The sequence below is a fragment of the Heterostelium album genome, assembly GCF_000004825.1.
Source record: "Heterostelium album PN500 unplaced genomic scaffold PPL_scaffold15, whole genome shotgun sequence".
Lineage (NCBI taxonomy): Eukaryota > Evosea > Eumycetozoa > Acytosteliales > Acytosteliaceae > Heterostelium > Heterostelium album.
The window spans coordinates 281,614-294,974 of NW_008805077.1; the positions used below are offsets into that span (position 1 = coordinate 281,614).

Here is a 13,361-nt window from a genome sequence, read left to right on the forward strand (position 1 = left end):
AACATTTAACATTTATTTTTTTTAATTAAAAAAAAAACAAAAGACAAAGAGTGATTTGTTTTGTTTAGTTTGCCAAGAAATGTTCAATTGCAATTGATAACTTCTCTACTGGTTCAATGTTAAAGTTAAATTGATAGGCTTGCCAACCAAATGTTTTAGCTGCATTGATATTGTCTATTTTATCATCGATGAACAACACCTTTGATTTATCTGAAAGTTGTAGAGCTTTGTTGTTGTGTGTAGATTCATACTTGCACATTATATCCCAACAACTTTGGAATATCTCTTGTTGTGGTTTATAATAACCGACTTGATATGAAACAACCAGTTTCTCTTTATCTGGGAATGCTGCTTTAAACAAAGCTTCACTATCATAAATATAATTGAACCAATCTTTACCATGATTTGATAATATATATGTACTACGAATAATAATAATAATAATAATAATAATAATAATTATTAATATATTAAAATAATAATAATAATAATAGTTATTTATAATTATTTACCTTATTGATCTATGATGTAGATCGAATGCAACTTGTAAAGGTGGTTTGAATGCATAGAGCTCTTGTTTGGTATGTAGCATGAATTGCTCGATCAATTGTTGATCGGATGGAATGTCTAGTTGCTTTACAAAGTCTTCAAAGTATTGACGGTCTGTATAGGTTGCATCCACTCTGATTCTTGACCATAGTTGTTTGTTTAGGAGTAACTCTGCCTGAGCAGACTTCTCAGGATAATGAGTAGCGACATGATTCTTCACGAATGAATATTTCATATCACTACCTACAACACCTCCACAATCAAAAACAACAAACTTATTACTATTCATAGCTTTAAAGTTTTAATAATATATATATTTATAAGTAACTATATGTTATAAAATTTTAAAATAAAGTATTAATCATGAATGTTGCTCAAAATGCGGGGTTGATTGTTTTGAACTTTACCAATTTGTTATAATTATATTTATTTAATTTTAATGATAACTATGATATTTATGATGATTATGATGTCTCTTCTTTATGATATATATAATTAATACTAATAGCAGTAAACCAGCTATAGAACCAACGATGATACCTGCAATTGCACCTGGACTAAGTCTACCTTTGGTGGGACAAGAGATTGCAGTGATATCATAGTTACCAGTGAATTTACATCCGGCTCTACCACCGTTCGAACATGAAACTAAACTATCGGTATCGGAGGTGATGTCGTTGATTGCAATATCAGAGTTATCACAGAAGATAGGATTGGTGGTGCCGTTGATTAGATTTTTTGAAAAGGTTACTCCGTCGATCGAGTTGGATGCTACGTTGTCGATGTATAGCGCACTACCAGTGCCGTCCGGACCAACAGAGTTACCGGTGACGGTGGTATTGGTAAGGCTAAGAGTTTGTGCATCGTAGATGTAAATGGCACCACCCGATTGCTGTGCGTAGTTCGCTGCGATAATACAGTCTGTAATGAACAGTGAACCGTGGTTACATACGATGCCACCACCAAATGCCGATGCAAAGTTATTGATAATGAGAGTATCGGTCATTATGAGGGTGTCGATCGAGTTGAAGGAGATCGGTGCACTTCCAACGTTGTGCGAAATCAACGAGTTGTAGATTTGAACAAAGTTCTCAAACAGTAACATTATACCGCCTACCATTGGATCTACTACTCTCTGGACAGAGTTGTTGGTGAGAGTCATGTTATTGATAATCACATGATCATTGTTGCTCAATTTCAAGATGGAGCTACCTCCGACGACGTTGGAATCGATGAGGACATTGTTCATTTTAAGCGTTCCATTCACTACGTAGATGATACCGTTGAAACCTTGATTCTCAACGATGCTGCTATTGGTGATTGTCAGATGACAGACATTGGTGGTAAAGAAAACCGTTCCGTAAGTACCAGAGTTGTTGGTGAACGTTGAGTTGGAAAAGGTGATTGAGGAAGAATTCAGAGTTGACTGGAGAGATACGACACCACCGTAGTAAGCATTGCAATTGGAAACAACGACATTCTCCAAAAGTAAAATAGTATTGGAATAGTTAGTAGTTATATAGATGACACCACCGTAGACACCGTGGAATCCAGAGCCATTGACAATGTTTAGGTATTGGAGGGTTAGGACGACGTCACCTTGTTTCTGCTGGCTATCCATTATGCTGAAGAGCAAACCATTCTGCGCAAGATCGATAGTGGCATAGGTATTTGGATCACCTTGTACAGTGAGTGTTATGTTTACCAAGTTGATGTTTGTGTTGTTTGGACCGGTGTATGTGTAATTTCCCAAATCCAGCAGGATATTAGTTGCGTTGGTGGCACTCAGAGCAACAGCGATATTAGGACAAGCATTTTCTGTTGTGTTACCACATGGCATAGTGTATTGCGCGATATTTGGATTCAAAATAAACAGTGTTTCCGGCTCTACTTGTGCCTGTACAAGTGTTGAAACACCAAATAATAAAAATAATGAAAATATTAAATTAATCATTTTGCAAAAATATATATTATAATTATCTTATTAACTTCTTCTTAGTCATTAATCTTTGTTTAAAATAGTACTCAACTCTTTAATTAATCTTATCTCGTTCCACTGATCAGATATTTTCTGAAATATCTAGGAGAAATTTAATTTTTTAAAATCAACAGATATTATCAAAACTAATAATGATGATATTTACTTGAGTAATACAGAAATGAAAATTTGATGTGATATTTGTCTTTAATTAGCGAGAAAAAAGCTCCACATCTTAAATAGGTATAAGAATGATTTCAGATAGATTGTCAAAAGAAAAATAAAAATTATAATGATGAGAATGAATATAAAATAGTTAGTTAAATCGATGACTACATGTTTTTTAACATTTGTATGAATCAAATTAACAGTCTACCGTTTTTTTTTTTTTAAGGATTAAGATTAGATATTAAGTTTTTAATAGGGAAGATAAGATAAAACTCAACAGTCATCATGATGTAATGTACAGATTATTTATTAATTGATCAAAAAGAAAAGTTATTCGGTTGATGATGACGAAGAATCAGTTTGAAGATTTTTTAGTTTCATGGTATCGTTGATATTGCGGGCAACTATATAGCCTTTCTTCACCGGTGATTTATTGTGATGGCTATTAGGATTGGTTGGTGGTGCTGATGTTATTTTTCTTATTAGCTGTTCTTTCTGATTGAAATAATCTATCTTTTCTTTTCGGGCTTCCTCCTTTTGTTGTAAATCGTGAATTTGCATCTCCAGTTGCTTTATATATTCATATTCATTCATGGTAATTGGTGTTGTACTGTCGTTTGATGGTATTGAGCAGGTATTATTTTCTGATTTAAAACTTGCGCTCTTTAAGCTAGTATCGACTTTGTTGTTGTTGTTGCCACTGTTACATAGATAGCATTTCGAGATTGTCTTAAGTTGTTCCTCCAACTGAGTAATTTTCTGTATATATTCATATTCTCTGATAAGTAGATTGATATTTTCCTCTTTCAATGTCTTGATCTTCTTTCTCTCTAGTTCTAGGTCATTGTTGACGTCATCTAAATCTTTCTTTAACTGTTGAAGTACATTTGTCATTTTATACACTCATATAATAACCAATTAAACAACAGTCTATAATTATAAATTATTGATTTAGTTTTATATCTATCTATATATTTATATAGTAGTGAACAAAGTTTAGTGATTTTTGTTTTGATTAACTATAAAATTTTATATATTTTTTATATATTTAAAAGGTTCTTAAGTTTTTTTTTTCTTTTTCTTTTTTGTTTTTTTCTGCTAAGCAGAAGCAGAAGGATGTTAATAAAAAAAAAAAAAAAAGATTCAAATGACAGAACTACATTTTTTTCAGATAATTACTAATTTTTAAATATTAATAAATAACAATTAGATACATGTATATCACACATAGGTAGACGAAGTTTAATAGTTCATTTTTTTATTGTTTCACAAATAATACTTTACTTTATCACAGTTACTTTAGACTATTTCTACCTTTTTGTACTTTTTTTGTTTTAGTGATTACAAAGTACAAAATCATTCAATCTAATATGTTTTGCAATGTATTCACTTAAAGTTTCGTCTATTGATCAGTATGGTGACTTTATATACACACGTGTTTCGATACATCTATATATCTTCTCTTGCTAGTTTAATCTTAAATATATACAACACCCTCATCATTATAATTATAATGATCGATAGCCTATATATTAGAAACGGTTTGTTGTGTTGCTTTCTATTCCGTCGAATACCACACCATCATATCCATTGTCAATCAAGTATGTTTGTCTCTATCATCTTCACCATAATAATACAAATTTTCATTGTTGTCGGTCCTCGTAATCCTCATATATCGCCATTATCATCAGACATAAGAATATCAATAATTGTTTCAATAAAATATCATATAATTTAATGAATTAGTGATTCACAGACATTAGCAATTTCAAGTAATTTTGTATTTATTGTAGATTGTTTAAAATTTGATCAAGTTTCGAGTGATGAAATATTCTGGCAATTAATCTTCTGGAGCATTCACCATACATCACATAATAATTATCATCCAACTTTCTAATAGTTCTTATATTAAACATCTCAAATTTAACAATGAGATTGGTGATCGATTTGATAGTGTTTGAAATGCTTATATTAATTTCAGATTGTTTGTCAAAGACAAGAGTATTGAGTGATGATGGTATCAAATGTAATATATCATTGAGATCATTGTTACCAATATTCAGATATTCGATGGTGTTTGGTAGTTTAACAATTTTAGGTGGTCCATCTTTGAATGTTGGAAGATGTAGCTCTCTTAATGAACACAATGAGTGATCAATAGTATCTTCTCTACCAAATTCGATTGTACTATCCTTTAAATCTGTCAAAATAAAAGATAATTTGATTTTTCCAAAACCAGTTGGAAGAGTTATCTTTGGTTCTCTTGATTCTCCACGAATTATCAATTCATCGATCTTGATGTTTGATGGAATCAATTTAATAATATTATTTTCACATTCCATAAATTCCAAGTGATATTTCTTAGTTTCTGGATATATTTCATTGATATTATATTGACAATCAAGATATATTGATTTCAATGATGTTGGCATTGTTCCTCTCAATGCCGTTCCTCTCAATGTAAAATAGAATGTTTTTAGAGTTGGTGGTAGGTAGTTGACATTGAATATAGTGTTATCGTGGCCAACTTCATGGAAAATATAAATTGAAAGTGATTGAAGATTGGAAAGTGATGATATTGCTTGTAACCATGAAATTGGTAAAAATGATTTGCCTGAATATTGTAAATCTTCGAGGTTTGTTTCTACAGGTTCTACTGGTGGATTAAAACTATCAATTGATAAATATTCAAGAGACGATGGTAATACACCTGGCTGAATATCATATTGAAATCCAAAGCTGCTTCCAAATGAAAATTCGCGCAGACCATCCGGGAGTACGCCCGGTTTAATTTCGAAACCATAGAAACTGAGTGATAGTCTTTTTAAACCAACTGGAAGTATACCTGGTAGAATTTCATGTTGGTATTTGAAAAGAGATAGTACACGTAAACCAACTGGCAGTACACCTGCTTGAATTAGATGTTGATAGTTGTTCAAATAAAGTTTGTGCAAACCAACTGGAAGTACGCCTGGTAGAATCTCTTGTTTGAAAAATCTGTCTTCAAAATTTATGATCTCTAATGTATTGGGAAGTGATCCTTTAAAAAGTGGTTCATTGAAATTGTTAAATATAATAGATTTGATTGACTTTGGTAATCCATACTTCAATGTGTTGCATCCATTCAACACTGTTACTGATTGTGATTCTAATATTAATCTATAGAGATACTCTTGATCAGCTTCTAAATCATATTTAGTCGTAACATAGACTGTTGTAACATTACTAGGAATACTTTTGAGACATCTAAGATCATCTTTGATCATTTTAAAATTAAAATAGTCAGGTTCATAGTAATATGATAAGTATCAATAGAATATATTTAAAATTTAACGATATTTACCATATTGATAATCGTAAATATGATATTTGTTGTAACCAATAACGAGTGTAAAATCAATCTTTGATTGAATTGATTTCATAAAGATATTGTTATATGATGGTAATTTGAAATGATTATGATTTTGATTGATATCATTGGTGTTAACTGAAAATATGTTGATATTATCAGTGTTGAATATTAAATATTTATCTCTATCGTTGTACCATCTCTTACAAACTAAACTGAAACAAATGATATCAATGTTATCCTTCAAAAAACTAACTATTTTATTTAATATTAAATGTGAAAGATTTACTATTTTATCTGTTTGATTATTCATTTTAGGTCAGTGTTTTTTTATCAACCTACTTGAAGAGGAGGTGTTAATTTTAAAAAAAAAAATGTAAAATTAAAATTAATTCTTTTCACTTTTTATGATCACATCTTGAAAAGATTATTTATTATTACATTAAATATATAAATAGAAATATGTAGTTATTAAAGATTATAAAATATAGATAAAATATGTGTTATGATTTGTGTAGAGAATGGGAAGATATCTATCTTTTTAATACTGATCATATGCAAAATAATGCTATTTGAAACTTTACAGGAGCTAAGGGTTTATTTATTTTAAAATTTACAATTTATATTAATTGTTACTAAAATTAAAGTTCTTTTTTAGAATATACATGTTCTTTATATATTAGTAATTGCCAAAGCATGTGTAGCAATACCACACATATTAACACCTCTTTGAATTCTGAAAAATCCTATAAACATATAAAAATTAGTATTTTGAAACAAACTTTAATTATATTAAATGAATAGTCTTCGAATTACCTTTTTCACCCCATCCTGTTCCCCATGAATTCTTTCCCTATAAATATTATAAATTAGATAAATATTATAAGTTTCTTTATAAATTTTGCTAATAATATTTAAAACAAATTAATTTACCTTAAAGTATTTAACACCATTTGTTGTACCATATCCAACTAAAACAACGGCATGGTTTGTTTTAGTTTTTGAACACTCTGTTGTTTTAATGATTCCTTTTTTATAATTCATAAATTGAGGTGCGTTACAATCAAAACTAATGCTTACGGGTGCAAATCTCAGACTTTGGGTAATTTGGAACTCTTTTCCATTGGGTATTAATTTAAAATCTTTGATTTTTGCAGCAACCTTGTTTGAATTGAACTGACATTCTCCTTGCTCGTCTGTGTATGGATAGGTAGCTTCAGAATTGATACCTCGGTTTTTGATATACTTGAAACAATTTAAAGGGAATCCTCCTTTACATGTTGCACCCTCTAAATATTTTAAAAAATAAATATATTAAAATCTATTTTAAAATTTCAAATATATATATCTTACTAGTACAATCAAGTAGATTTTGTTCAGAGAGATCTGCTTTTCTATCGAATTTGATTGATAATTTGGCTTCCAGAACTCCAACAACAGCAAAAGCAAAACAACTTGCACATGTACCTTGATCTCTTACGACAGTGTGTGATGACCAATCAACTGATGCTGGCATTTGTGCTTCTATTGCTTCCACTTCTTCAATATTCTCTACCTCTTCAACTTCATTGGTTGATAAGATCTTTCTTCCACCAATTGATAGTATTCCACCAGATGTATGATCGGCACCGTGTTTATCATCTTTATTGCATCCACAGTCATTTTCATCACTATCGTCATGAGGTGCATCGTTAGGATCAACTGAAGAAAGTATAAGATCTTTAAATTCATCTAAAGTCAAATCCGAGAATTTATTCACACCCATTTCTAATCTTGCTTCTTCCGCTTCAGCTTTCTTGACAGGATCTTCATGATGATCACATCCACAATCTCTTTTACTTTCAGCATTGAAACGGTTGATATAAATCAGATTATCTTTGAAATTCTTGAATCTTTTGATGAATTCTTCATTTGTGTAGGATTTTCCATTTTCGACCATCCATTGTCTGAATTGATCTTGATAATCCTTCTCTGTCAGTGGAGTTGATTCAATATCCAATTCATTGGAATTAGCTACAATATATAGAGAGAATAAAACTAATATTAATAAACTAAATATAGTTTTCATTATTTATTTTATAAATATAAAAATTATATAATGAATGAAATATTATTTAGGTTTATAAATAAATAATGATCGAAATATTTATATTAAATTGTATAGTACAATCATTAAGTTAAAACCTCTTAATTGTACAGATTTAATAAAATTATTAAATGAAATCTTGAGATCGATAGATAATTTGATTAAACCCCAATCTGAAGGTGAAGGTATTTTTTTTTTTTTTTTGAAAAGTCAGATTACTGCAATCGTTCTATATAATATATATATATATAGTATACATACTTAATCTAGATATATTCTTAAACTAGATATTACTCGCTTTAGTCACTAATTCAACATTATAATTTTTTTAATTTGTGTTAATACCTTTTATTAAATGTGGTGAAAATGGCAATTAATTAACACTCTTTAACACAAAATTTTTTTATCTTCGCGATGTTTTAATTATTGGCGTTAAATACAACCAGTTTTCACAAATGATTTACAACAAGAGAATAAAATAACTATGATTACCAATATATATATATATATAAATTATACAATTATTGAGAAATAATGCATTTCTTTCTGTCTTCTTGTTGATCTAAGTTGAAGCGATAATACCCTCTACAAATATATTTTGTGATCGCACGAATAACGTACTTGAATGTAGTATATAATTGGATGATCATATTGAGGTGAGATTCTTTCTAATAATAATTATGATCATTCTCAAAATATATTGGAAAGATGATTATTTGTCCAAACTTTATAATTCTTTGATTTCTTTTATTTCTATGTTTGTTGTATTAAACAACATATTGATTGAATTATATCTATTTCTTAACTACTAATTCTTTAACAGTTATTAATCACAAGTGCTAAGTAATGAATATCATCATGTCACCCCACCACAAAAATTAAATTAAAATTTTTAGAAAAAAAACAAAAAAACTAGGAGTTAGAGTAACGTTGTTTTTTAATAAGAACATGTTTGTTTAGTAAAATAAGATATATAAAGTAACCTTTTACCAGTTCAGATTCGTTGGGCTTGTAGGTTTGAAAAATACAAAAAAAACAGAGAACTTACATCGCACAATAAATAATTATCGTCCAACTTTCAAATTGTTTGTCTATCAAATAGTCCAAATTTATGTATGAGATTGGTGATCGATTAGTTAGTGTTTGGAATGCTGATATTGATTTTAGATTGGAGTTGTTTGTTAACATTTTTTTTTTATTATTATTTTATATTTTTAATTGTTTGATTAGCTCCCTTCTGGCGAGAAAATCAAATGTCTTTTCATCGTTCAATTCAATATAAGATGTATTTAGGTGATCTGTTGTGTTTTGATCAAGGAATTTGATAATTGGAACGTTATCATTGCATATTGCTCGATACATTGCTTTGGAACTACAACCTTCACTACGATTATAATGAAGAAATGTGATGATTGGTAAACTAGAAGCGAGATTCATTGCATTTTTCGTACATTTACCACCATTATCATGAATATACTTTAATATTGACAAGTTGTTTCTGTTAGGAGAAGCAGCGCAATCCATTGCGAATAGTGGAATTGGGTGTGTAGTATTTTCGCGAACCCATTGAAGTGTTGCAAGATTACCGGATTCAATAGCATTCCTGTAAGCAAAAACAGTACATTTCAATGTTGTATTGTCCTTCAGCCATTGGAGTGCTGTCGTATCTTTGTAGTTGGCAAAATAGTCAATCACTGATTCCGAACATCTTAGATTGAATCTACTGAATTCCATGAGATATTTGAATGTTTCGAAATGACCGTTGCTCGCTGTCAACGACATTGTATTCGACTTACAACCTTCGGTACGATTCTCATTGAGGAACTTCACCACTTGCAAATGTCCGTTGACAGCTGCATTATGTAGACAATCGGATGAGCATCCCTCACTCCTGTTGAAATGAAGATACTTAATGAATTCTAGGTCACCTCTACACGCTGCACAATCCATTGTACTTGAGGAAATGACTTGACTGGCACTGGTATTCTCTATCAAGTATTGGAATACAGGTTGTTTACATTGTCCTAAAAGTGATGAGGTTAAAGAGATTTCCAATGTTTCAGGTATATTCGCCATGAGATACTTCAGTATTTCCAAATGTCCATATATTGCAGAATAGTAGATTGCGTGATTTGTAAAACCTTCTGTTCTGTTCTCAATTAAGAACCTAACTATTTCCAAATAGCCATTCTCAGCGGCATTGTCTACTGCTTTGGTGGTACATCCTTCACTTCTATTGTAGTGGAGAAACATCACCAATTCCAAACTACCAAATGAAGGAGCAGAATCTAATGCTACCACTGAACAACCTTCTGTGCGATGAGAATGGAGAAACTGGACAATATCGAATCTACCCATTTTACTGGCGTTATCAAGAGCATCAGTGGTACAACCTTCGCTCCTATTGAAATGAAGGAACTCTACAACTTCCAAGCTGGAACATGCAGCAACATCCATAACTCTTGTACCCAATGACTCGAACCAGCCACTGACATTCTCATGAAGAAATTTAATCAGTGGAAGGTTACTCTGATAATGATAATAAAGAAGTCTCTTCTTATAATCTATTTCACCTTTAAATGAATCATGAAGGAATTCTACCAACTCGATTGTCGAACCACATGTGATAGCTGTTTCGAATGATTCGTTGTATAATTGTTTAAATTTGGAGATCGTACTAAAATTATTTGATTTCACTCTATTAGGTTTTATTAAAGTATTGAATATCTCTTTATACCTCTGAATGTAATTGAACTTGATCAGGAGATCTGGAAAACAACCGAGATCATACCAATCACATCTTAAAGAATTTACTGTTTGTTGATCGTGAATATCTTTAACACTTTTAAATATAATTCTTCTCAACTCTAAAGAATTTAATATTCTTTTAAATAATAAATCCATTTATTTTTCAGTTTATTATTTAAAAGTGTTTTTGAAGAACATATAAACTAAAATCATTTTGGTGTTTTGTGAAAAAAAAAATCTGATCTCTTTTTTTGTTGTGAAAAAGGTAGAAAGAAAAAAGAATAGGAATCATAGAATTTTTAAAGTTTTTAAATATTATTTTTTATAGTTAATTTCTTCTTTTCTTACTTTTTGTTAAAATTAAAAATAATGAACAATCAAACAGATAAAATAGTAAATCTTTCACATTTAATATTAAATAAAATAGTTAGTTATTTAGAGTATGATATTGATATCATTTGTTTCAGTTTAGTTTGTAAGAGATGGTACAACGATAGAGATAAATATTTAGTATTCAACACTAATAATATCAACCTATTTACACTTAATACCACTGATATTAATCAAAATCATAAACATTTCAACTTACCATCATATAATAATATCTTGTTGAAATCGATTCAATCAAAGACTAAATGTACACTCATTATTGGTAAAATAAAATATTATACATTCGATTATCATTATGGTAAATATCTTTAAATTTTAAAAGATTAACTATTGATTAATTTTAAACTGACTATATTTTTTTTTATCTATAGATGATGTTAGAAATCTCAAGAGTATTCCCAACAATGTTTCAGTTATCGATATTACAACTAACGAATATACAGAGGATGATATGGAGTATCTCTACAGGTTAATATCGGAATCACAATCAGTAACAAAGTTGAAAGGATGCAGCACATTGAAATATGGATTACCAAAGTCAATCAAATCTATCAAATTTAAATATTATTTCGATGAACCACTGGATAAAGGATTACTTCCCAATACATTAGAGGTGTTAGATTTTGAAGATCCTCTGGAGCAAGAGATTCCACCAGGTGTACTTCCAGATGCTTTGCGCAAACTTTCTCTAAACAACTATCAATATGAATTTCTACCGTGTGTACTTCCAAGTGGTCTAAGCAAAATCGATCTTAACAACTATCAACATACAATTCTACCGGGTGTACTTCCAAGTGGTTTACGCTACCTAAATCTACAAAACTATGAATTAGAAATTCTACCAGGTGTACTTCCTGATGGTTTGCAGAAATTTACTCTTGATGGTTATCGACATGAATTTCAACCAGGTGTACTTCCATCTTCTCTCAAAAGTTTATCGCTTACGAATTACACCTCTTCACTCAAAGCTGATTTACGATATTCTATCGATTCGACAGCAAGTGAAGATAGTACGGAAACCGAATCCTACTTACCAATTTCATGGTTACAAGCAATATCATCACTTTCCAATCTTCAGTCACTCTACATTTTTATTCCCATGAGCAGTCAACATGATACCACAATATTCAATCTCAACTATCTCCCACCAACTTTAGAAACACTAGATATTACACTACAAGGAAAAGATAGCGTATTATTGAAAGGAGCAATGCCAACATCATTGAAAAGTATCCATTTTACAGATTGTCGATTCAATATCGATGAAATATTCCCAGAAACGCTGCAATATCACTTGGAAATATTCTATTATAGAAATGACAGTTTTCCTCCAATTCCATCAAACATTAAGATCGATAGTTTATCGGTATCTGGTGATCACAGACTATCAAAAATAGTTCTACCAACTGGTATTAGAACAATCAACTTATATATGGGATCATGGGGTTCAGATGAGAACAGTATAGATTTTGGTTTTGATGGTGTTGCCGATCAAAGATGTTCATTAAGAGAACTTCGTCTTCCAACATTCGTAAATGGACCTCCTAAATTTAAACTACCAACCACCATCGAATATCTGGATATTGGTAACAATGATCTCAATGATATATTACATTTGATACCATCAACACTCAACACACTTGAATTTGAAAACCAATCTAATAAGAATATCAGCATTCCAAACACTATCAAATCAATCAACAATATCATCTATAGATTTAAGTCATTTCAAACACTAATCAATTAGAAAGTTGGACGATAATTATTATTTATTATATTCTGAAAATCAATGTTCACCCAAAGGAAAATTAATAGCTCGAATATTTCATCAATCTAAACTTGAACAAATCTTTAGAAAATTCTATATATATTAAGAAAGTCGAATTTTTTACTTATATTTATTTGTTTTTTATTATCATTATCCAAAGTTATTCTATTATGAGAATAAATGTTTCAATCTATGAATCTAGATTGAATGTAATTAATTTTAAATTATAAAATAGAAATTCTAAAAATAAGGAATTTGACACAAGATCTAATTTTATTTCATCATATATTATAGGGAACTTAATCTACTCCCAATTATCTAGTCT

General features: G+C 30.0%; 7 protein-coding genes across 7 annotated transcripts; 1 reads left to right on the plus strand and 6 right to left on the minus strand.

The window, feature by feature from the left end:
* Positions 1-64: 64 nt before the first annotated feature.
* On the minus strand, positions 65-838 carry PPL_10830 (uncharacterized protein; the record flags this gene model as incomplete). The annotated part of the gene is made up of 2 exons (XM_020581593.1): positions 65-422; positions 513-838. The coding sequence occupies 2 exons, from the start codon at positions 836-838 to the stop codon at positions 65-67; spliced, it is 684 nt and encodes a 227-aa protein (XP_020427909.1).
* A 147-nt stretch (positions 839-985) lies between these two features.
* On the minus strand, positions 986-2,503 carry PPL_10831 (uncharacterized protein; the record flags this gene model as incomplete). Its single annotated transcript, XM_020581594.1, has 1 exon — positions 986-2,503. One exon carries the CDS (start codon positions 2,501-2,503, stop codon positions 986-988), a length of 1,518 nt encoding a protein of 505 aa, XP_020427910.1.
* Positions 2,504-3,025: 522 nt separating this feature from the next.
* PPL_10832 (uncharacterized protein) lies at positions 3,026-3,589 on the minus strand (the record flags this gene model as incomplete). The annotated part of the gene is made up of 1 exon (XM_020581595.1): positions 3,026-3,589. One exon carries the CDS (start codon positions 3,587-3,589, stop codon positions 3,026-3,028), a length of 564 nt encoding a protein of 187 aa, XP_020427911.1.
* An 890-nt stretch (positions 3,590-4,479) lies between these two features.
* Positions 4,480-5,961, minus strand: PPL_10833 (uncharacterized protein; the record flags this gene model as incomplete). Its single annotated transcript, XM_020581596.1, has 1 exon — positions 4,480-5,961. One exon carries the CDS (start codon positions 5,959-5,961, stop codon positions 4,480-4,482), a length of 1,482 nt encoding a protein of 493 aa, XP_020427912.1.
* Positions 5,962-6,024: 63 nt separating this feature from the next.
* PPL_10834 (C1 family peptidase) lies at positions 6,025-8,112 on the minus strand (the record flags this gene model as incomplete). The annotated part of the gene is made up of 5 exons (XM_020581597.1): positions 6,025-6,299; positions 6,755-6,790; positions 6,861-6,897; positions 6,978-7,333; positions 7,398-8,112. The coding sequence occupies 5 exons, from the start codon at positions 8,110-8,112 to the stop codon at positions 6,025-6,027; spliced, it is 1,419 nt and encodes a 472-aa protein (XP_020427913.1).
* Positions 8,113-9,336: 1,224 nt separating this feature from the next.
* On the minus strand, positions 9,337-11,034 carry PPL_10835 (uncharacterized protein; the record flags this gene model as incomplete). Its single annotated transcript, XM_020581598.1, has 2 exons — positions 9,337-10,807; positions 10,922-11,034. The coding sequence occupies 2 exons, from the start codon at positions 11,032-11,034 to the stop codon at positions 9,337-9,339; spliced, it is 1,584 nt and encodes a 527-aa protein (XP_020427914.1).
* A 213-nt stretch (positions 11,035-11,247) lies between these two features.
* Positions 11,248-13,015, plus strand: PPL_10836 (uncharacterized protein; the record flags this gene model as incomplete). Its single annotated transcript, XM_020581599.1, has 2 exons — positions 11,248-11,566; positions 11,640-13,015. 2 exons carry the CDS (start codon positions 11,248-11,250, stop codon positions 13,013-13,015), a joined length of 1,695 nt encoding a protein of 564 aa, XP_020427915.1.
* Between the last annotated feature and the right edge of the window lie 346 nt (positions 13,016-13,361).